The sequence below is a fragment of the Quercus robur genome, chromosome 4, assembly GCF_932294415.1.
Source record: "Quercus robur chromosome 4, dhQueRobu3.1, whole genome shotgun sequence".
Taxonomy (NCBI): Eukaryota; Viridiplantae; Streptophyta; class Magnoliopsida; order Fagales; family Fagaceae; genus Quercus; species Quercus robur.
The window spans coordinates 71,630,845-71,654,350 of NC_065537.1; the positions used below are offsets into that span (position 1 = coordinate 71,630,845).

Consider the following 23,506-nt stretch of genomic DNA (forward strand, 5'->3'; position numbering starts at 1 on the left):
TATACAATTTTTTTTTTTTTTTTTTTTTTTTTTTTTTTGCATATAGTATATTTTACGAAGATTAAGATGTGAATCAAGGTGTAAAGTTCTTTGTCTTATTAGTGTTGCTTATAGCATTTCCTAATCACTAAAGCGTGTTAATTGGTCTAAAAGAAATAATAATAAAAAAAAAGGAAAAAAAAAAAAAACAAACCGTGTACTTGGAACATTCTGATTCCTTTCCCAAACGAGGTTCACAATTCACATGCTCCATTGTTCATATGTCTTTGTCGGTCGAGTAAAAGGAGCCGTCATTTTCCGAAACAAGCTCAGCACAAGCCGCCAACGTAGGAGTTTTGGGCTCTTAGCAGATGGTTTTTCCATTACTGGTATTGGGGTAGGGTCGTAGGGACACTACTCGTGACTAAACCAATAAGGAAAATGTGCTTCCTTAAAAGGCATGTTCCTTTACTCCTTGGCCGCCACTTATACAATCCCTTAACATAGCGCTACCAACATCGCATGCAGCATAATTTATTTATGAAGTTAATTACTTCTATCTTCCTCAAAAAAGAAAAAAAGAAAAAAAAAATCTATCAATTTAAGGGTGAAAATGATAAAACATAAATAAACGGTTAAGTATTCGATGATATACTAGTTATGGAAAGGTTTTTTTTTTTATGTAACCTGAATTGCAGGAATTTTTATATAATCTTACTGTGTAGCTATTAAAAAAAATTATTTATGTGTACTTCTAGTCACATAACACTTTTAATAAGTCATGTTTTACTCAAATAATACATGTAGATAATTTTTTTTAACTATCTTATAGTGGATTGCAGAAAAATTCTTATAATACAGATTGTATAAAAACCTTGCTCTATAATTATTTTCATTAGAGCATTTACATCCGTTTACGGGTTGCATTAATACCTATTTTACATTTTAAAAAGTTATTTTATTAACTTATTTAACAATATACCTAACATTCAATTTCTTATTTTTACACACATCATTATAAAATAATAGAAAGAGAGAGAGAAGGAAGAGATAGTAGAGAATAAAAATGAATATAAAATAAATACAAATTCATTTTTACGATTGCTATAAATACAGATTTAAAACTTTCACAATTGATTTTTTTTTTTTTTTTTTTTTTTTGCAATACACACCTGGATAAATTACTTTTTTTTTTTTTTTGCAATACACACTTGGATAAAGCTCAATTTGAATGTGTGGCTAAAATAGCCATTTGGGGCCCATTGCTAATGCTATTATAAGTCCCATTATAATCTTTTTTTTTTTATGGAACCAAAATTTTTATTGAACAGAGAAACCAAAAAATAAACAAAGGCTAGCTCAGCCTTTCCTTCTTAATTACAGAAACAAAACAAAGAGGACAGCTACCCCAATCAAAAGAACCAAAAAAATTACAAGCAAGAGACCATTTAGCTAGGGAATGAGCTGCCATATTAGCTAGCCTAGGAACCCAAACGACAGACGCATTAGAATAAGAAACAAGAAGAGACTTCAAGTCCCATGATAATCTTGTACTTTTCTCTTCGGCTTCGCATATAATCCTTGTATTAACCATAAAAACAAAGCAGTTAGGCTCAAAGCTCACTTTATTCAAATCAAATGTGGCCCAATCTCTGCGGGCCTAGCCGCCTATCTATTAACGAGGATTAAGACTGCTCGGTGTCTTTACTTTACTTTTAGCTCAACCTAATTTTAAAGCGGAACAATCATGGAGGGCGGTAAAAGCAAATGGTTTTTAGGTGTGGTAATCTGACTAAGAAACTTGTCCTAGACTCCTATCCCTTCAAAATACATACAACTTGTCTTTACCAGATACCACCATTTTATAGCTAAAACTCCTTTTAGGATTTCACTCTGTATTTCACTTTTCACGCTTAGATATGATAATGGATTTGAGCTCGATAAAAAAATTCTTTTACAATTTTTATCACCCTTTAATTTTTTTATTTTTTAAGAGAGAGTTTCAGCGTATGATGTTATTCTAATAATTATTTTTTTATCATCCAATTAAGATAATAATTAATTTTTTTATGTAGGTGAAATAACCATTAACTTGGTTATAATTAGGATATAATTAGAGTGTTATTAAAATAAAGAGAGATCTTTGTAAAGATGATGGTAGTCCGATCATAATTATTTTTTTATCATCCAATTAAGATAATAATTAATTTTTTTATGTAGGTGAAATAACCATTAACTTGGTTATAATTAGGATATAATTAGAGTGTTATTAAAATAAAGAGAGATCTTTGTAAAGATGATGATAGTCCGATCATAATTTTTTTTTAAAGTGAGTTTCAACCTATGACATCCGCTCTTGGTGCTGTTCTTTATTATTAGACCAAGACACCAATCGATTTTTGGTGTAAACAGAGATTGAACTCCAGATCTCTTATTCAACTATTAGAAACTTCACTAGTTGAGCTAACTGGAATCCATTATAATTTGTTTTCTTAATAAGTTATGACAAATTCCTATGGCATTCGCTTTTGATGCTGTTCTTTATTATTAGACTAAGACACCAATCGATTTTTGGTGTAAACGGAGATTGAACCTCATATCTCTTATTCAACTATCAGAAACTTTACTAGTTAAGCTAACTGGAATCCATCATAATTTGTTTTCTTAATAAGTTATGACAAATTTTTTTATCTTTAATATTGCTGCAAGAGTTACATTAATAACCTTAACGTTAGTAGCGTTTCTTCACACAACATATTCTACAAATTTTCACACATATTCCAAAAAAAATTTTAAAATTTAAATCGTGACTTAAGTCTCTGCGATACATTTTAAGAATGTTGTGCACTATAGTTTTTTCTAATATTAATATCCAAAAACAATTATGTTTTGAAGAAAAAACAAAATCGAGGATAATTCTTACGTTTACATCATGGACGCTAGCATCCAAATTCCATTTCCTCCTCCAACATGGAAATATCTTTTTCCAAGAATATCATTTCCCAAATATATCATAAATACAATTTTTTCTTCTACCATAAAATTCGAAAAACAAAAAAAACGATAAACCTCAATGGCTACAACATAGATACAACCTTGAAGTTCGAACACAAAACAAGTGAAATGTAGCACCAGCAATCCAAGTGTAAAACCGAGACCACCCAAGCTAATCAACTTCACTATTATCCGTATAACCTTTACTTTTACAACACCCTCTTTTTTCAACACTAGCTGATCAGATCAAATCGATCAAACCGTGTAAACAACAAAGTCTCCATCAATGGCATCATTGGGAGAGAAAGCCAAGAACATGAGAGCAGCCATGAGCCCAATAGGAAACAACAAGAACATCATTGGTGGAGGTGGCAGCGGTGGCAACATCGGAGGCAGAACCACCATAGAAGCCGCCAGAGCCGCCAAAACCAGAACTGAACCTAAGCTGAAAAACCGAACCATACTAATATTCCTCTTCTTGATGATGATGATCCTATTCTTCTTATCAAACACTTGGGCACTACAAACATGTCCTTTTTTCTTCACCACTGATAATAATGTTACTATTATCAAACACTCAAAAACAAAAGAAGCAACCAAAACTAAAATGGAGGGCCTTTGTCTACTTTAAGCTAAGGGTAAAAAGGTTGTGTTTTTTTGAGTTTTAATAAAGAGGTTGTTTTTGTTGGCTGTGTTGGGTGTGTGTGTGTTTTTATATATATATAGTTGCTAGTTGGGTTTGTGGGAATTGATGTGATGGGTGCGAGTTCATTGAGTGTGATGATGATGGGGTGATTTTTAGCCGTTGGATTTTTGGGTGATGATTTGTGGGACCATATGATTATTGGGATTGTGAGAAAAATCTTGTGGGTTATTGGTCCGAATCAGACAGAATCACAGCGCCAGATCCCAATAATATTCAGCAGATACGTTTCGGAACATCTACCGTAAAATTAATATTAAAAAAATAGAGACTATCACTTAGGTATTTTAAATTGATCTAATAATTAAACAATGTGTTATCATTTACTAATTTTGTGTACGTTTGGCCAGATTAAAAACTCAATTTATTTTACTATTTAACTTATTTTGCTATTATTTATAGGTTCTATTACATTTTTTAATACTATTTATGAGTTTCATTGTACTATTTCAACTAATTTTTACCTTTCTTTACGATACTTTCAACAAAATGTTTTTAATTTCAGTAAAATAAGCTTATTTCAAACAAATCCGTATGGTTTTTTTTTAATAAAAAATTCTTAGATTATGTAAAATGTCACAATTTGTGTCATGTTGATATGACAATCCGGAAATTATGGAGAAAAAATAGTAAGTACATGTAAAAGTGATAAACAAACCATTACAGTTTTACATGTAAAATAGTTATAGCAAAAATTGTAATATTTTATATGGTACTAGGAGTGTGTTTGGATATCGTTTATTTTTTGAAAACTGAAAACTTATTACTAAAAACACTGTAACAATATAATTTTTAAAGATATAAATAGTACTATGAGACCCAAAAATACATTAATATACATATTTTTATATTTTTAATTGGGTCGTAAATAGTACCGTGGGACCAATAAAAAATGCAGATGCCAAAAACGTACCCTGCCGCCATCCAAACTCACGCTAGAACTATTCTTTTTATTATTATTTATTATTATTGGTTTTTTCTGTTTTGTCTTTGCTGATGATGTTGTGGTAGCTAGTCATAAAGATGTCATCATATATGATAAATGATTTAATTATGTTTTTTTTAGAATCAATGGTTTAATTATTAATTCGTTGTTTCTCAAAAAAAAAAATTATTAATTCGTAAACGTTAATTATAGTGTATAAGATAACATGTTCTTTTTTATCAATTGAGATGAGAGTTGTAAAGTTCCATCGTGTATGTACTAATACAATTAACTTATGTAGTCCAAATCTTTTTCTGAACTTGCTTTGCATCTAATTACTGATTTATGATGATGATAGATTGCTCAAACTAATACACTTGACATGAAAACTTCTATAATTCACTGATTAATGCCATGTCATGCTTTTTTTATTTAGAATTAATTCCATGTCAAGTTAGATATACTATGTTATTCTTTCTTTTTTAGAATTAATTCCATGTCAAGTTAGATATACTATGTTATTCAGTTAAAAGTACGTTTATGGTACCTATTTCACATTCATCCAAAAAAAAAAAAAAATGGTACCTATTTCATAAAGCATTAATAATAAAATGATTCAAATTTTACTTCTCTTTCCTCCCCTGTCTACTTATCTTAATAAAATTTTCCTCCTCTGTGTATTTATCTTAGTAAAATTTTCATAACTTGAAAACTAAAGTTATAATATATATATATATATATATATATATATAAAAATAAGCTTATTGAAATTTGTGACCTCCATTTATAAGGTGTGGTCCCTAACTAAATGTGGTCACTAATTATATAGTAAAATAATAATTGAGATCATTCCACAATGATATAAAAGTCAATTTTTAAGTAAAATAAAATTAAGGGTAAAAAAAAAAAAAAAAAACTCAACCTTTCTATGAAGACTGATATTTAATTTGGTTTTAATTGGAAAGAGTTTTTTTCTTTTTCTTTTTTTGGATAGATTTAACTGCAAAGGTTGGCCGAGCTCCACAAAAAGATTAGCAGAGCAGCCATATCATGAAGAGCCTGTAGGAAATAACACATTTTACTACTGTACTCATTTTCCTTATTATTCTAGAGAGAGAGAGAGAGAGAGAGAGAGAGATAAACTTTTGACTTGAAGCATAGTTTAATTTCCATCTCCAACCCATTCAATTACTTTGACGCAGCCTATTGTAATTTGAGTTCATATTTCGTGCATCCATGAAATACGAGCACATTGGCTGCAATGTGTCCAACTCAACCTCATTAACACATTTCACTAAAATGTAGGGACGGAGCCTCAATTTAGAGTTAGGGGAGGCAACATTATTGCTAGTTATGTGTGGCGATTATCTTTCACCCTGCTGTTGCTTAGTGTTAGTCATTGATGCTTTTGGTATCTTTGATGTGTGTGTCTGCTATTGGATAAAAGTAAAATTATTTTTGTTTAAAATTTTTTAAAATGCAAGTTTATTTATTTTGAGTAAAATTGGTTGAATGGACTTAATTTTTTCTACTTTTATTATTGATAATTTTTGTTGTTGGGCTAATTTTTTTTTCTTGTATATTTTGTTTTTAATTTTAGATCTATAAATTTTTTAATGGACTCTAAAATGAGAAAAATGCTAGAGTTATAATCTTTTTATTATAAATTACTAATATGATGAGTAATTATTAATAAGTAAAAAAAAAATCATGCAAATAGTGAGATAAATGCGAACCAATAAGAATTTATTATTTCAACAGTTTATAAAAATGTTGTAAAAGAATTTATAACTATCACTCTTAAAAAAAAAATTAATAACATTATTAAGAAAAACAAAGTGAAATTTCATAGCACAAAATTACTAAAATTAGTGGCCCCCTAAGTACAACCGTGGCTCTTTACCTGCCAGTATGTTCAAACATCAGATTACGAATTTCGTAAAGAGATCAAATGAATTAGGATTAGAAAGTAGAAAGTGCATGCACAATCCAGGCTATAAAGTAGGCCATGCATGCATGTGGCTTATATATCGACATGTTAAATTAGTCAATTGCAGTAGCTTACACGATTTAAACCTGAAATTTTCGCCACCTTCAAAACATGCTTCTGTATCAGAAATTTGACTGCCGAATTTGACTTTCTTCTTTTTTTCCTTTTAAATGGTTTTGGAATTTGGACTTTATCTTCGCACTTGGAAAATAATCCCTTCAGAGAGTTAAAGTTCTTGGACAAACACACGGGTCAAACCACTCTTTTTTTACAAGATAAAGGAGCTTTTTTATGTGATAATTAGCTTTTGACTTTTAGTGCTCAAATTATCCCTTGATTAAAATTCAATTCACTTTTAAGCTAGATAATATGTAGTTTTTTTTTTTTTTTTTAATAAGAGAAAAATAAATTCATTTTATATACAATAATATACTTTTATCCAATTTATTTATTAGTAAAATAAACCAATGATTTTTTTTTTTTGAGAAGAAAATAATCCAATGAATTTAAGTAATATTGAATTGACATTATTAAGTGTACATGATATTTCCAATGCAATCAAAAAATTAAGTGATCCTCATTGTAAAGGCACTTATACAAGCTGAGGTAAAGGCTCACGCACAAGACAGCAAGGCTGATGATAGAGCCACTGAAGCAGATGATAAGGCAGCTGGTAAACGACCTGTAGTATAGTTATAATAGGCTGAATTACATGTATCATAAGTTAGCTAAGGAAGGGTAAGTGGCTGTACATGTGTCAGTGATCTAGAATGGGTTGATTAGGATTTGTTATTCCATTCCACATTATACGGATGCAGTTAGGGTATATATATTTGAGGATTGTATCAGATCAACGAATGCAATAACAGAATTTCTCATTTCCTTTGGAATCACTTCTCTTCTCTAAACTTCTTCTATTTTCTTCTTCATTTCCTATATTACTTTGCTGTGCTTTTCACTCATTTATCACAGAACATAAAATAATAATATAATTAAACCATTAGATAAACCGCACAAAAATAAAAGTGATAAAAAAATCATTAAAAATGAGAAGGAATAAAATGACATCCTCGTGTAGAGGGTCGTCTATGGTTGCAGAGGATTGTTCACAGTATGATAGTCGTCCAGACAATATACTTGTCCGTAAGCTCTGCTACTCTTAACACTTGAAGAAAATTTCACCAAATTTGACAGTAATGAGATTTACCATATCAGACCACTACTTATTCGAAACGTGAGAGTAATCTTTCCATAATTAGCTCTCACTATCTCTAATCGATTAATATACCTCCTACGAGGAAATTGACATAAAACACGGAATCCCACACAAAATATCCTAAAAAGGTTAGACTGTACCAAATTTGAGGTAAGGGAGAAATTCTAACTCTTAAGCACTAAAAGAGTTTTTGGAGATCTTTAAAGAAGTTTTAATTTATCTATCGGAGTGTTTTTGATCGGTACCACATTAGTACATTTCGATTGTATTTATTAAATCTTTTTTTGGCCTTCCACAACATCTCGATTTAAACAATCAGTCCACTAATTCCTTGCATCCTCAAAAAATGCATCTTTTATCTTGTTCTATCTCACAATGAAAATTATTAAAGGTCAAGTTAAACTACAAATATAATTGATCATTTCCTAATCAATTTTCATAGTCTTTTGATTTTTTGAGATAGCTGAAATTATAGTCTATTTATTTTTATCTATGCCAACAATCAGTATTTCCTACTTGCTAGGATATGTCTTCTATCTTATTATTATATTACCCAAAAAAAAGCGTATAAATGTATGTCTAGATAGATACATACACGTAGGTTTATATCAATGTATATATAAATATATTCATGTCCATGCAAAGTGTGGGACCATTTTCTAAAGAATCCAATTAACAATGACTCCTAACTTTGAAACCACAATCTTTTGCTTGCAGAACAACGGGCGGGCTATCCTATTTCCTATCCCATCCCACAAAGAAGATATGATATGCCTGAAAAGTTCAGAAGAATAAACAATAAAAAATGGGATCCAAAGATGCTCCCAAAATCCAAGGATCGATAGGGTAGGATTGCCTAAATCGTGGAAACACAGGCATTGCCCATTATAATTTATTAAAGACTAATGGAATATCGGAAACGACGGCGAAGCTCAGCGTCTCAGTTCAATGCATTCTTTGTCAATAAAACAAGTCGTCAACAAAAGTTTTTCTTTCTTTTTATTTATATCTTTCATTGCTGGCAAGTCAGAGACAGACGATTAGAGAAATGATGGTGTCGATGATACTTTGCTTTGTAGAGAGAATATGTGCAAGTTGGTGGTACAATTGCACTTCTACTTTGATCTCGTGCAATGTATCCAGGCTTGCCTATTCCACGCTCCTACGTCTCTCTTTCCAACACACCTACTAAACAATATCTTTTGGTTGCTGAATTTTTTGGTTGACGAATATATGTATGTATATTTTTGGATTTGGATGTTAGGGTTCTAAAGTTCGAAGAAGATTTTTCTCCACATGACCTTGGATTTGGATTTTGTTTTGCAAATAGTATCTCATGTCCTCAAAACTCAAATCAATAACAGTAAATAAGTAAAAAATAAATTATAAGCACACAAAGAACACAAGAATTTATGTAGTTCGACAAACTGTTTATTTCCACAATAACAATGGAAACATTTCACCCTAAAAATAAGGAAACACAATATTACACAATAACACTCTAGAAATTCAAATCCCAATTACATTTAACACTCTCTCACAAGAAAACACAAGACTAGAAGACGACCTCGCTTTTCTATTTTCTTTGATGCGGCTGCATTGCTACGTTTTGGAATTCTCTTCTGACTTTGCGATATAGTCGCATATATATATATATATATATATATATATATATAGCTAATATTGGGTCAGTTGGGGAAATCCTCCTCACGTTGTATTTGGTTAATTGACTAATATGGGCTTGGCAATTCATAGCCACATGGGCCCACGTTAATAGATTTGGATTTGGATTTGGTGCACTATGTAATTATAACCTTAACTATTGCACTGCAATTCAATCTGTATAGTTGGGATGGTGAAATGAGATGGAAGAGAGTGAGGTGGATCTTCAAGTGTATTTGTGTGAAGCAATATTTGGAAACATAATTTAGTTAGATGCTAGAATTTGAAGAAATTTACTAATTCCTTTGTTTGGTGGCCTTAATTAGAGGAAATTGCATTTTTTTTTGCATGGAGTTTTAGTTGAGATTTAATGTCACAAATTCCATTTTCAAATTGTTTTGGCTTTATTTTCCACATTCCTCTTTTAGGTTTTCTTTCGATTTTCACCCTTCCCCATTCTCCCCAATGCTTCCTTCAAGCTAATTACTTCGCATGCTTTAAGATAAATTATCACCTTGGCAAATCATCATCATCATCTCTCTCTCTACACTTTTCAATTTGTTTATTTGTGGTTTAGATGTTACGTATTCAGGACGTAATATTATTGTGATTTATAGGGTCAATTCAATACAATTTGAGGCTTAAGATGATAATTTTAAAATGAGGCTTTTTATATTTAAATATCACTTAAACCATTGTTTTTACTTTTTAATATGAGTAATTCACTTATGCGATACTATAAATATTACAAATTTTACTATATAAACATTACAAACCGACATGTCACCAATCAGAAAAAGGTGATTGAAATATTTATTTATTATTTTTTTAAGTGGAGCTAATCATATTCTTGTCACATTAGTATGTAAGATTTTTGTAGTAGTTTTACCATTTTTCATCCATAATTTTTTTTTTTTTTGGAATAATGCCAAAGCTGTTAAAAATTTTAGTATAAAAAACTTACAAATTGATGTGCAATGAATTTAATTGGTGCTATTTCAACAAGATGATAAATTTGTATTACTTCTTGTGATTTGTAACAAATGAATTTGTACAACCTATGTAAAAATTTATAATATTTCTAACATCATTTAATTTTTGAGCATTTTTAAGAGTGAAAGAAAAGATATACTACTCATAGTTCTTTAGATAAAAAAATATTACTCGTGGTCACAAATTTTGGGTGCCTTTCCCTAATAGGGAGCCCTAGGCCAGGCTTAGGGCTAGCCTTGGTGATTTGTGAACAACTTTGCGGGTGGGGAAGTTATATTATTATTATTTGTACAGTATTTAAAAGTGAAATATGAAGATAACCTTCGTGATGGACTTAAGTCCTTTTTGATAATTTGCACTAAAAAACATCAATTTTAAACCAAAATATTCCAAATGCTCAGTGGAGAAAAACACTTAACTATAATTTCCAAAATCGTATTTTCAAATTTCAAATTTTAAAATGACAATTTTATAATATCACAATTAAAAAAAAAAAAAAATCCAAGTGTATAACAATGACTACAAATATCTTAAGTATTACTACTAAAGATTATTAGAACAACCTTAAGATTTTTTCAGACTCAATTTTTAGGATAAACTAGTTGGTAGGGGAGTATATAATTATTTTGAGATATGGTATATTGTATAATTTTATTATTTTTCATAGTAAAGTTGTCTATATTCTTCTAACTATTGTTACTGTGCATTATATTTTCTTAATTTCTTTTGGCACAACTAAAATTTTTAAGTTTCAAATTTCTCATTCTCCTAGGGAGATTATCATGATAATCAAAATTTATCACATAATTACAATTGATATTACTCAAATAATTGATAAGCACATTCAAATAAAATAAAATTCTTACTTCCAAACTAAGATTAACTCAAACAAATGGAGAGAGAGAGAGAGAGAGAGAGAGAGAGAGAGAGAGAGAGAGAGAGAGAGAGAGAGAGAGAGAGAGCATAATGGACCAAATGGGTTGAAGAGGATTGAAATGGACTTAATGGACCCTCCTTCACGTGAGAAGAGTGGATACACATATATTATACTCCCAAGTATTCTATAATTTTCTTATGGTAATTACATACTAAACAATCTTTATCTCATTCTTAACAACAAAATTAAAATTGAAAATTAGATTACAACTTTAGCCAACAATGTATGCATCGCCTTATCCTAGATAAATTAAACCTCATTTTAAAGAAAATAATGAATTTTTATTTATTTTTATTAAATTCTATGCTACAACCTTGATATTAATTTTCCATATAGAATTAATATGTATGTGTCTATGTTTTGATGGTTTTTCTCAAATTTTGTAGATCTACATCTTGGTATAAAATGGAAGAGCAAAATAGGTAAAATTTCAAAATTTACAAAGTTGTTTTGTTCGTCAATGCAGCAATTAGTCCTCCTCGTGGATTCACCCAACTTGTCCAATTGTCATCCAAAAATATATATATATATATATATGATTTTTTTATTAGGAAAATATGATTATTATTTTCTTTCAAAAGTGAAAAAAAAATGATAAAAGAAACTAATTATTAATGTACGGTGTATGGCCTCAAGCCTAATGGGCCTCGGCCCAAACATTCTCAAGAATTGAAGTTGAGCCCAAACCTCATAGTAAGCCCACATCGGTTTTGAGTGTGTGATAGATAAGCCCATGTCTGGCCGTTTATGATCTGTTCAGGATTGCGTATGCCCGGAACAACATACCTCCCTTGTGGCTCGGTTGCTGGGCAATCTTTTGGAGACAAAAATGAGTTCCAAAGCCACTACCACCATTTCCAATGAGATATATTCCATGTCAAGAATAATCGCATTGGACCCCACCCACATGAGTGAGAATAGAATGCAATCATGAAACCCCCACAAACCTCAAGCTATAAATAGAAGAATTGAGTAAAGAAAGGGGGTTGGGAACTCTGGAAAAGAAAGGGAGAAAAGAGAGAGAAAGAAAGCGAATTAGGAGAGCAAGGGAAGAGAGTAGCACGGAGAGGAAAACAAGGGTGTTTACTGGGGTTAAGGGAAGTTAAAGTGTCACTCGGAGTGGAACTACCCTTAGTAGGAAACACTAGGTCTACTTTATAAGTAAATTGTGAGCCCAATTCTAGGCTCGGTCCCTAAGGTAGAGGTTGGGTGCCCACAATTAATATAGTAATTTATTACTTTTCATGAAAGTTTTGTGTGTGTATGTGTATATATAGAAATGTTATAATTTGATAAGATGATGAGTCTCTATTAAAAAATATCATAATTCACATTTCTGTACTTGACTTTACCTATTTACGAAAATGATTTCATTTGAATCATAAGTGTAATTTTAATTTTTTTTTAAATAAAGTCAATAAATAACATATTCATGTATAAACAAACCTTCAACAAATAAAAACAACATAATGAGTATATATATATTACGGATTTTATTATACCAGAATACCGCTTAATATTTACTTGAATAGTTAGTTATAAATTAGAATACCATGTGTTTCTGCTTAGAATTATTGGTTGTTCATTTATGATATAACACATTTTTTATCAGAGAAATCCCAACCTTGACTCAGCCCATAAAGGTTATGTAGAGTGATTGCCTATATACATATAGCTCACCGAATGTGCAGAATTTTTTTAATCGGAAATGGACTTATATTGGCTCATTGGGCCCGCATTAACTATTAGCAATTGTGGCTGTGGACTCAGCCCACAAATGGAAAAACTGAAACATCACGAGAATGAACCTACTAAAAAAAGTTGCAAATTACTTTTATCCAATTCAGTAAGTTTCATTAAAAAAAAAGGTTGGTCAGTTTTAAGATTAATTATTTTCTGATTAGGGGTGTGCAACTAACCCACCAACTTGCCAAAACCGACTTAATCTAACCCAACCCGTTGGGTAAGTTTTTAGAGGTTGGTGGGTTGGGTTAGGTAAAATACTATAGTGGGTTAGATTGGGTTTGGATTATAAGATTCACAAATCCACCTAATCTAACCCGACACACTTATATTTAATATATATATATATATATATAATTTTAAAAATATATTATATAATCTTGTTATTTACTTTTTTACCCATCTTCCTAAATAAAACCCAAACCCTAAATTCTCCTCATATAATTTTGTTGGTTTGATGTTATACTCATGATTATTTAGTTATAAATTTGCTCTTATTTGTGGTAATGTTGTTCTAATTCTCAATTTAATATTAATAATAGCAATTAAAAAAAATTTGTCCAATCTGTGGGTCCAACTCGATCTATGTGGGTTGGGTTGGATTATATTTTTTTCACCTATTATGGTGGGTTGGGTTGCAAATATCCATAAACCCAACCCATTTACATCCTTACTCTGACTTACTGAAACTTGAAATGCAAAGGTCACAAATTGAGCTTTTTTTCTTAGCAAAGCACACTATTCAAAGGCTCAGTGGGTCAAAATGATAATTGTAGAGTGAAAAACAACTTGATTTTCAACTCTGTAGTTTGATAACTTAGTAGCCCACCGTGTAGCCCAATAGGCCCTATTTTGTAACTAGGCGGGTCAACCTCCATCTCTGCTCTTCCTCAATCCGTTTGTTGGGCCCTAATCAGCAATGATGGTCCCAACTCCCAAACCCCCCTTGTTTTTTTTTTCTTAGCTCACTTCTTAATAAATTTCATCATTCAAAATATATATTGTGCATGGCATTGGCTACAAAATTCTTAATACAGGAGGGAAAAGGAAAAAAAAAAAAAAAAAAACATAAAAAAAATATACATGATAGCTATGACTATGGGGAGGCTACAAGATTGCTTATTTGCTCCAATGTTATATATCATAAACTTACCTTATCATGATGATAAACTTCATAATAAGTCATTATTCTTGTGCACCTGTGGTGATGAAAGATAATTTCAATATACTAGAATAATAAGCTTTGTGATTTAAATAATGACAGTATGCTGAATGAGGCATTTCGTAGAATAAAAAATAAAAAAAAAATAAAAAAAAACCATTATCAATATCTTAAGGAATTTTCCTCAAAACCTAGTAAAAAGAATCTCCTCCAAACTATTATGTGGGAATTCATAGGACAAATATGTGCATTAAATCACTTGAGTCATTACATTATTTAAACTAGTCACATAATTACTAAATTGGTCATATGACTAAAACTACACGTTGATGATCATATGAACAATCACATAGTGAATTGGAAGAAATTTTCTCTAAATTGATTTGGAGGAAAATCTATTAATGACTTAATGCGTAAATTAAGCTTTCATTTATGTTTTACTAGTAAGAAAATTCATGATGCAGGAATGCCCATTTGTAGGATTAACAAATCCCAACTAATTTAGAATTTGTGGAATTAGTAACCATTTAATTAGAGTTTATTAAAGCTAGCATGTAACCCATAAAAACACATTTAAAATTAAGCATATTTTTTATTATAAAAATATAAATAATTAGTCAAATTGTTAAAAAAAAATAGCATGTAACACATGCATACGTATAGATATATTTAAAACTAAACACAATTTTTATCATAAAAATATAAATAATTAGTCAAATTTAAAAAAAAAAGTAAATGTAATTAGTCACATATTAAAATTCTTATCTAAATTTAATACTATGTATGATTATTTTTTTAAAATTTTTAATAAGATAGAACATGTGGTGATTTTTATTGAGTATATATGATTGCTTTTTTTATTAAAAAATAATAATTTATAGTTCATTAATATTGGATTCTTGGTATTTTGCACTCATTAATTCACTTGGCACAAAGATTAAAAAACTTAAGAGAACACATGACACAAACTTAAGTGGATAATTATGGTGTGATTCCTACATAAATTTTAGACATATGGCATAAAATTGGATTCTAATTTCAAGTTCTAATATATATATATATAGATAGATAGATTATTAAAATGCAAACCCCTCTAACAAATAGGTTACTTTTGTAACATTCAAATGGCTGTGTCAATAATTAAGTATAACTAGCCATAATCCCACGTGATGCGTGGGAATATATAAAATTATGTAATGGAGTGTAATATATAAAAAAGTAACAACTATTTTAAGTTTTTTTTTTCTTTTTTTTACTAAAAGATTTCTACAAATATTTTTTTGAATCTTTTTATCTCTACAAAGTACAAATATATCATACTATTATATCTTGAATGTTTGATTAATATTTTTTTAAGGTGAACTATATTTTTCTAACTTTGTTGTAATGTGTTATATTTGATATACAACTAAATTTTATAAGTTTCAAATTTATTATTCAAATTTCTCATCTCTTAAGGAATAATGAGATTATCATAATAATAAAAATTCATTACAAAATTATAATGTTATCTTAACCAAAATTAAAATAGAACAAAATGAATAAAAGATAAACTTTATAATAATTTATTACTAAAAAAATTGGTAGGCATATTTAAATTCATAGTCATGTAAATTATGTTTTGACATAAACTCAAATTTCTATTTCCAAAAAAACTAAGTATTAACCCAAATCAAAATTCAATCAAAGCTATAAAAGGGAGAGAGAAGACTATGAAATGGGAAATTAAAAAAAAAAAAAAAAAACATAATACCTGTAGGGACGGTTTTGGGGGCCCAAGCCCAGCAAGTGAGAGGTTCTGGCCCAAAAGTCCACAGACAATGAATTTGTAGAGAGTGGGTTACAGAGCTGGGACTAGACGAAGTGAACGTCATGTACGCCATGCAATACATTGAACGTGAGAATATTCCATTTACGTTTGATAATATATCGGTTTGAGGAGATGTATAAGTGCACCTCTTGCTCTGTTTACAGACTATAGAGTTCTTTGACCTTTCTATCTCTCTTTTTTCTTAATTCTCCGATCCCTTATTCATGGGGATCTCCTTCCCTTATATAGCCTCCTTGAATTGATAAGAACCTTACACTTGTTAGCCATCTGGACCTTCACTTGAGTGCCTGTCCCATCGGACATCTTCCTTATCTTTCTGTGAGTTGCACTGGCCAATGTAATACTGTTCGCCTGTCTTCTCCACATTAATGCGGCTGAAAAAGTAGCTTTCTTGCATTTAATGCGGCAGTTGTGGCTTCTCCCTAATGTCTTACATTTTCTTCTTTCCCGCTGTGTGAGGCTCGCCCTCCTACCCATGTTCACCTGGATGGGTTCTTCACTGTGGAGGGGACACACATTGGGCCCATATTCGCGTGTCCGAGGAGGCATTCCTCCTCGGACGTCTTTTGGATCAAACTGGGCTCAACAGGGTTGGGCCGGAAGTCACTCGAGCCCTATCCCCCGTTGAGTCATGGTTGGGCTTTATGCGGGTCCACAGGCCCATTTGTTGATTTTGGGAATTTCATCCCTACAATACCTAAACACATATTTTAAAAAAAAAAAAAAAATGAACCTTAATCAAAATTATAAGAAAGAACAAAAATCCACGAGAGAGAGAGAGAGAGAGAGAGAGAGAGAGTACTCACTTTTTTTTTTTTGGAGGAAAATATGAATTGAATGGGAGAAATGATATCGAATTTATACGAAATAAATTGGGGGAGAAGAAGAGTCAACGTATAAGAAAGAGAAAGTGATGAATGAAGTGTCACAGTAAAGTAGAGAGTAGTGGAGAGACAAAGAGGTAAAGAGGGAGGGGAAAGGTTGAAGTGTAAATGTGGACTAATAGGTAAAAGGAAAGTTTTCTCTTTTTAGAATAAGTTTAGAAAGAGAAAATAAGAGATAGAAAATAAGTGGATGATGTGGCCGTTGATGTGGTTCAATAGGAGCATAGCAACAATAAATACTATGTAGGAGCATAGCAACAATAAATACTATGTTTCGGCTTTTAAATATTTATAGCTATAGACTAACAACAATTTAACCCTATGTCATCAATAGAGACATTTATAGAGTAAAAAGATGTAAACCAATTTCTTGTGATGCCAACAATAGCAGAAATCAACAAATTTAAAAATAGAGTTCATTTCATTTTGGAAAACACTTTTTGATTTTGAATAAGCTATTTAAAGAATATATATATATATATATATATATATATAAAATCAAATGTTTGGGTATTATAGTTTATAGAACTAAAGAATAGTAAAGTATTCACATCAAATGTGCTAAAAAATTTAGCTTCTAGTATCTAAAAAATCTATTTATCAATTTTAATATCTCATTTTACAATATATCCAATATTAAATACTCTATTTCTTTACCACTTCATTTAAATATATATATATATATATATATATATATATTTACCACTCAAATCTCTCTCTCTAACTTTCATTTTTTAAATAATGTTTTTTGTGTTTACCACTTGTAAGGATTAGGAAAACTTGCAGTCTAGGCCCACTTAGAATAGTGGCTAGATCAGTTCAATCGCAGCCTAAAACAATGAATTTGTAAGAGAGGGAAACAAATAACAAGAGGGAGGCTCTGCCCAAGGATAAAAATAAGGAAGAAACAGAAAATATAAATAAATGGATGAGCTGGTTTTCTTAATACAAGTTGGCCCGAGGAGGCCACAATTATACAAGAAATATTACTATTCACTCTCTTCTCTTTGTGTTCTTCTTGTTTCTTTTCTATATCTTGATACTTGTATCTGGATCCCCTCTCTCTACAAATCCTCTTTCTCTTATATATATCTTTTCCTCCCTTATATCTCAACCTTCCATCTTTACCTAACAAACCTCCTCTCCTGACACTTGTCTCTTTTTACATCTGAAGAAGGTAGTGGGTGGAGTTTGCCTAGCTGTGGCTCACACTGTTTAGGTAATTTTCTCATCAATGCAGTTGATAAAGCTGTTATCCACCATTTAATGCGGAGGCAACAAGCTACTCCAAACTAGAAACTTCCTCTATGATCACTGATTCTCTCTCATTAGATCCCTCTTCCTACTAGGAATGCCTCAAAGTCCTTTTGACTCATCCCTTTAGCACATTTATTGGACTTATTCGGATACCAATTGTAGCATAACTAGCTTATCAAATTTCAAGTGGCATACCAATTTTATGCTTTGCTAGAATAAAAAATATTCCTAAGAGGATGTGACTTTCTAATCGAAACCAATTTATAACATCTACCAAGGTAAGCATAATTTACCTGTGGCTTGAAGGCTTGAAGTCTTTGTATATTAGTTCCAAGAACTTTTCGTCGAATTGAATTAAGCTCAAAAATAATACCACTCATGTTCATCCCTTTTCTTGAAAATTCCATAGAACAAGCAACTCCAATTTCAAGTATCAAAATCAAGCATTCTTGACTTTTTGGACTTCCATTTGGCTTTCATTGTGAGTTAGGTCATTCATCTTTGTCTCCCCCACTTCTCCTTTTCTAAGAAGGATAGGATCTACAATATCAATTATTTTTTCTGGCAAAGCTACTTTGACAAAGTCATGAAGGTTAAAGCTATCTTGGAAAATGTTATAAGTAGGCATTTTTCTCGTAAACATCTCTAGCAATAATATGCCGTAACTATATATGTCACCGTATATAGACACCTCATTTCCCACACCATATTCTGCCATTACACATAACATATATGTAATGTGACCATAATTTTGTATCAGAAAAAGAAGGAAAAAGATATATAACCTAACAAGTATTAAATGAGGTTTTTGAGTGGCATGTAATTAGCCAAGTAATAAGAGAAATTTGATAAATAACATATCATATCTTCTAGCAACAGTACATCCTTATTAAACTTGTCCTTAAGGTTTTAAACACAATAAAAGCCTGTGAGAAAAGCCAAAAAAAAAAAAAAAAGGGATAATGATATTCGCCTGGTGGAGTATAACCAACTGTTCCTCTTACTTCAATGGAACTTGAATGGTTAATAAAAGAATCTTCGGTAGCATCAAAAAGCAATTTTGCCAAGCCAAAATCGCTTACATGTCCAATCATTTCATCATCAAGAAGAATATTGCTAGGCTTGAGATCGCAATGAACAATTGTTGTGTAGCAATTATGATGAAGATAATCCAATGCATTAACAACATCAACGGCAATATTCAATCTCTGATGAAAACTCAAACTCCTTGGTCCCTCAAGAGTCTCATTTGATCTTGATGTTGGATGCAACCATTCATCTAGGTTGCCATTTCTCATGAACTCGTATACCAAAGCATTAAAATCATGACCTTGATAATCAATACCAAAACATGATGTAAACACCTTTACAAGATTTTGATGTCTAGTGTTTTGTAGAGCCTCACACTTAGCTATGAAATTTTTGGAAGCTCCATGATAGTAAGGGTTGAGCACCTTGATAGCAACCGTGTTCACTTGTCCACCATGATCAAGAATTCCTTTATACACGGACCCAAAGCTACCCACATCGATTAAATTGGTAGAAGAAAATCCATTGGTTGCATTTAAGAGACTTTGGAAAGATAGCTCTAGAAGAAATTTTTTTGATAAGTCTCTTAAGGTATTTTCTTTTCTTTTCTTTCTTAAAGAGTAAAGAAATAGAAGTGACAAAACTAAAGCTACTCCAAGAAGCCCAGAAAATATAGAGATTATTAACTTCAAGGCAACGGTCAACTTAGGTTTTTTGTATTTGCAATTAGGACGCTGAAACTTAGGTATGCCCCCACAAATCTTATTGTTTCCCTTAACTGAAATTGCACTTATATTCTTGAAAACTCTGTCTGTTGGTACCTTACCCTCAAAATGGTTGTAAGATAGATTCAAAAATTTCAAGTAGACAGAGGCTTCCAAAATTTTTGGAATTTGTCCAGACAAATTATTTTCAGAAAAATCTAGATATTGAAGACCTCTTAGTGATTCCAAAGATGGAGAAATGTTCCCTTGGAAGAGATTTCTTCCCATGAATAGATATTCCAACTTTATGCAGCTTCCAAGACTTGTTGGAATTTTCCCAGACAACATGTTTTCGGAGATATCCAATTCTTCTAGACTTATAAAACATCCCACTTCCATCGGAAGGACTCCAGTAAATTGGTTGGCAAACAAATTTACATAACTGGTGATAATGAGAGACCAATGACTTGTGGGGCTATTGAACCACTGAGATCGTTATTAGCAAGATCCAAAGAAAACAAATTTCGGTACTTGCTTAGACTTAGAGGGATATTGCCTTGAAGATTATTCTTGTATAAATACAAGTGTGTAAAGATAGTTAAATTCCCAAGAGATTTAGGAATGTCCCTAGAAAAATTATTTTGAGATAAGCTCAAATATTGTAATTTTTTAAGCTTTCCAATTTCGGAGGGGATATTTCCAGATAATTTGTTTTTGCATATATCAAGTCTCTCCAAGTTGATCAAATTTCCTATTTCAGTAGGGATCTTTCCAGATATTTTATTTTTATCTAGAAATAATCTGGTAAGAGTAGTTGATAAATTGCCAATGCACTTGGGCAGCTCTCCCCAAAACTTATTGGCATTTATAGCCAATATAAACAGATAGGTGGAATTTGTCAAAGAACAAAGAAAATTCAGGCCATTTGTCCCTCCATTTCCAAAATTGTTAAAGGTAATGACAAAAAATGACATTCTATTTAGTTTCTCCAAAGTAGGAATTTTTCCACTTAGTTTATTTGCATTCAAATCAAGAAAACCTAGATTTGAGGCATTCGATATTGACACAGGGATAGATCCAATGAATTGGTTTTGGTAAATGGAAAAAAATAGATATTTGGTAGAGTGATACCTATGTCTGACGGAAGATGCCCTTGGATTTGGTTGCTGCCTATATGAAATTCTATTTTTGAAAACAAATTTAAGATGGAGGGAGGAATTGTACCAGACAACCTATTTGTTTGCACATTAAAATAAAAAAAGCTTGGTTAACTTGCTAAAAGAGTCCGGGATAGTTCCACCCAAGTTATTAGAAGTCAAAGAAAACACTTCTAGAAATGATAGATTTCCAAAAGAAGGTGGGATACTTCCTGTTAGATTATTGTAGTAAATAGCAAAAAACCAGAGCTTTGACAGGGTGCCAAGCGTTGCAGGGATTTCTCCAGTCAGAAAGTTGTAACCGACATTAAGGCCTTTGAGGTTGATGCAACCAAATGAATTGCTTAGAATTTTGCTGCTAAGTGTGTTGTTATGCAATCCTTAGTATTGCAATTTGTAGTCAGCCAATTTCTGGAGGGATTTTGAAAAGAAAGCTGTTGTTTTGCAATGTGAGATTCCTTAAAAAGCTTAAATTACCAACATACGGTGATATAGAGCCTACCAGTTTCAAAGATGGCAAGTTTATCGTGGTGACCCTTTGATGTCGACAAGCACAAGTAACCCCTTGCCAATGGCAGAAGTGGATGCTATTATTCCAAGATGCCATAACCCCGAAAGGATCATGAGTGATCTTGTCTTTGAATTGAAGCAACGCCAACCGGTCCGTCTAATTATTACCGCCAACCACAGACGTGACTGAGAAGCCATAGAACAAGAGAAGGATAAAGGCAAGCATGCAAGAAGAAGAAGAAGATGGTGGAGCTGAACTCCAGTGGGAAAGCCCCATATCCAATATGGTATGTAGAAACAAAACAGAGAGGATATGATTTCGTTGCTTAGTGCTCATAAGGAAAAGCACATTTATATAAGAATTGTTGAAGATTGAAGCAGAACCAACTTTCTGCATGTAGTTCGGACCCAACCCCAAAAGACAAGAAGGTGAGGACGTTGGAGAATTGTAATCAACAAATGTAACCGTCCTTGGACCCGTTAATGAAAAATCTTCTTGATTGAATATGAAAAAATATTTAAATAATGTTAGTTGAAAATACATGGTTGAAACATGGCCACTGTGCTGCCTTAAGTAGATGTAGATTGCGCCACATTTTCTTCCATTTGACACACATCTTCATGGACTCATACTGACTCCACCAATTTCAAATTCACCGGCACTGTTTTATTATTGATGGAAGCCATTGCAAGTAAAGTTTATCAAATCAGAATAGGTTACGTTTTCTGCGGCCAAAGGCTAGAAGTCAGAATTGGTTGGCTTGCAGTTGTCAATGACGAGTGCGGAATTTTGACGTCGGAATTTTTTTTTTTAATTTTTTTTTTTATTGTTTTGTCCATCCCTAAAAGATATTTTTACTGCATTTTAGTTGCATGGACTTGCAATCTTTGCCATATTTTGCGAGCCTCCAATTTCACTGAAACATGAATACTCAATTTATGTTATTTCTAAATTTTTGAAAAAATTACACTTTTCACCCTAAATTATGATATTTGTCCCACTGCATCTCGGCATCAAGTTTGCCATTAACTTAGATGGAAAAATATGACATAACGTGAAAAAACCTAATTGCCCCTATTCTCAATGCTTTAATAATAAAAGATAAATTACACTTTATCATCATAAAATATACTCATGATTACACTTTACACCATAAAATTTAAATTTTCATCTAAGTTAACAACAAACTTAATGTTGGAGTACAAAATGTAACAAGGGTTATAGTTTAGGGTGCAAAATGTGCATTTGAAAAGTTTAGGGTGCAAAGTGTAATATGAAATATAGTTTAGAGTGGTAAAATGTAATTTTCCTGAAATTTTTTCATAATTATGGCTTTAATTAGTAATTACTTGTAATGTGATCAAGACATACATGCATGCATTGTAGTGAGCATCTGGGAGAGCAAAATAGGTGAAATTTCAAAACCCACCCAACTTGTCCAATTGTCATCCCCAAAGAAAGATAGAAAATATAATTTAATAATTTTATGAGTCTCTATTAACCAAAACATATATCATAATTCACATGTTTGTACTTGAGCTTACCTAGTTACGAAAATTATTTCATTTGGATCATAAATGTAATTTTAATTTTTTAAATAAAGTCACAGAATGACATATTCATGTATAAACCAACCTTTAACAAATAAACACAATAGAATGAGTATATTATTTCTTTTACGAATTTTAATATACCAAAATATCGCTTAATGTTTTCATGGATCGTTAGTTATAAATTAGAATACCATGTGTTTCTTTTTTTTGCTGAATGAATGCCATGTGTTTCCGTTTAGAATTATTGGTTGTTCATTTATGATATAATAGATAAGT

General features: G+C 31.3%; 2 protein-coding genes across 3 annotated transcripts in view; both read right to left on the reverse strand.

Moving 5' to 3' along the window:
- Window positions 1-13,847: 13,847 nt before the first annotated feature.
- On the reverse strand, window positions 13,848-20,855 carry LOC126723584 (probable LRR receptor-like serine/threonine-protein kinase At3g47570). The gene is made up of 2 exons (XM_050427150.1): window positions 19,250-20,855; window positions 13,848-14,341 (listed from the first exon to the last, which is right to left on the reverse strand). The coding sequence occupies exons 1-2, from the start codon at window positions 20,406-20,408 to the stop codon at window positions 14,328-14,330; spliced, it is 1,173 nt and encodes a 390-aa protein (XP_050283107.1). The 5' UTR covers window positions 20,409-20,855; the 3' UTR covers window positions 13,848-14,327.
- Window positions 20,856-22,495: 1,640 nt separating this feature from the next.
- Window positions 22,496-23,506, reverse strand: part of LOC126723581 (probable LRR receptor-like serine/threonine-protein kinase At3g47570) — an 82,533-nt gene continuing 81,522 nt past the window's right edge. For both annotated transcript variants that reach the window (XM_050427146.1, XM_050427148.1), the window contains one exon: window positions 22,496-22,593. The gene's annotated coding sequence lies outside the window, so the exon portion shown is untranslated. The remainder of the gene's footprint in view (window positions 22,594-23,506) is intronic.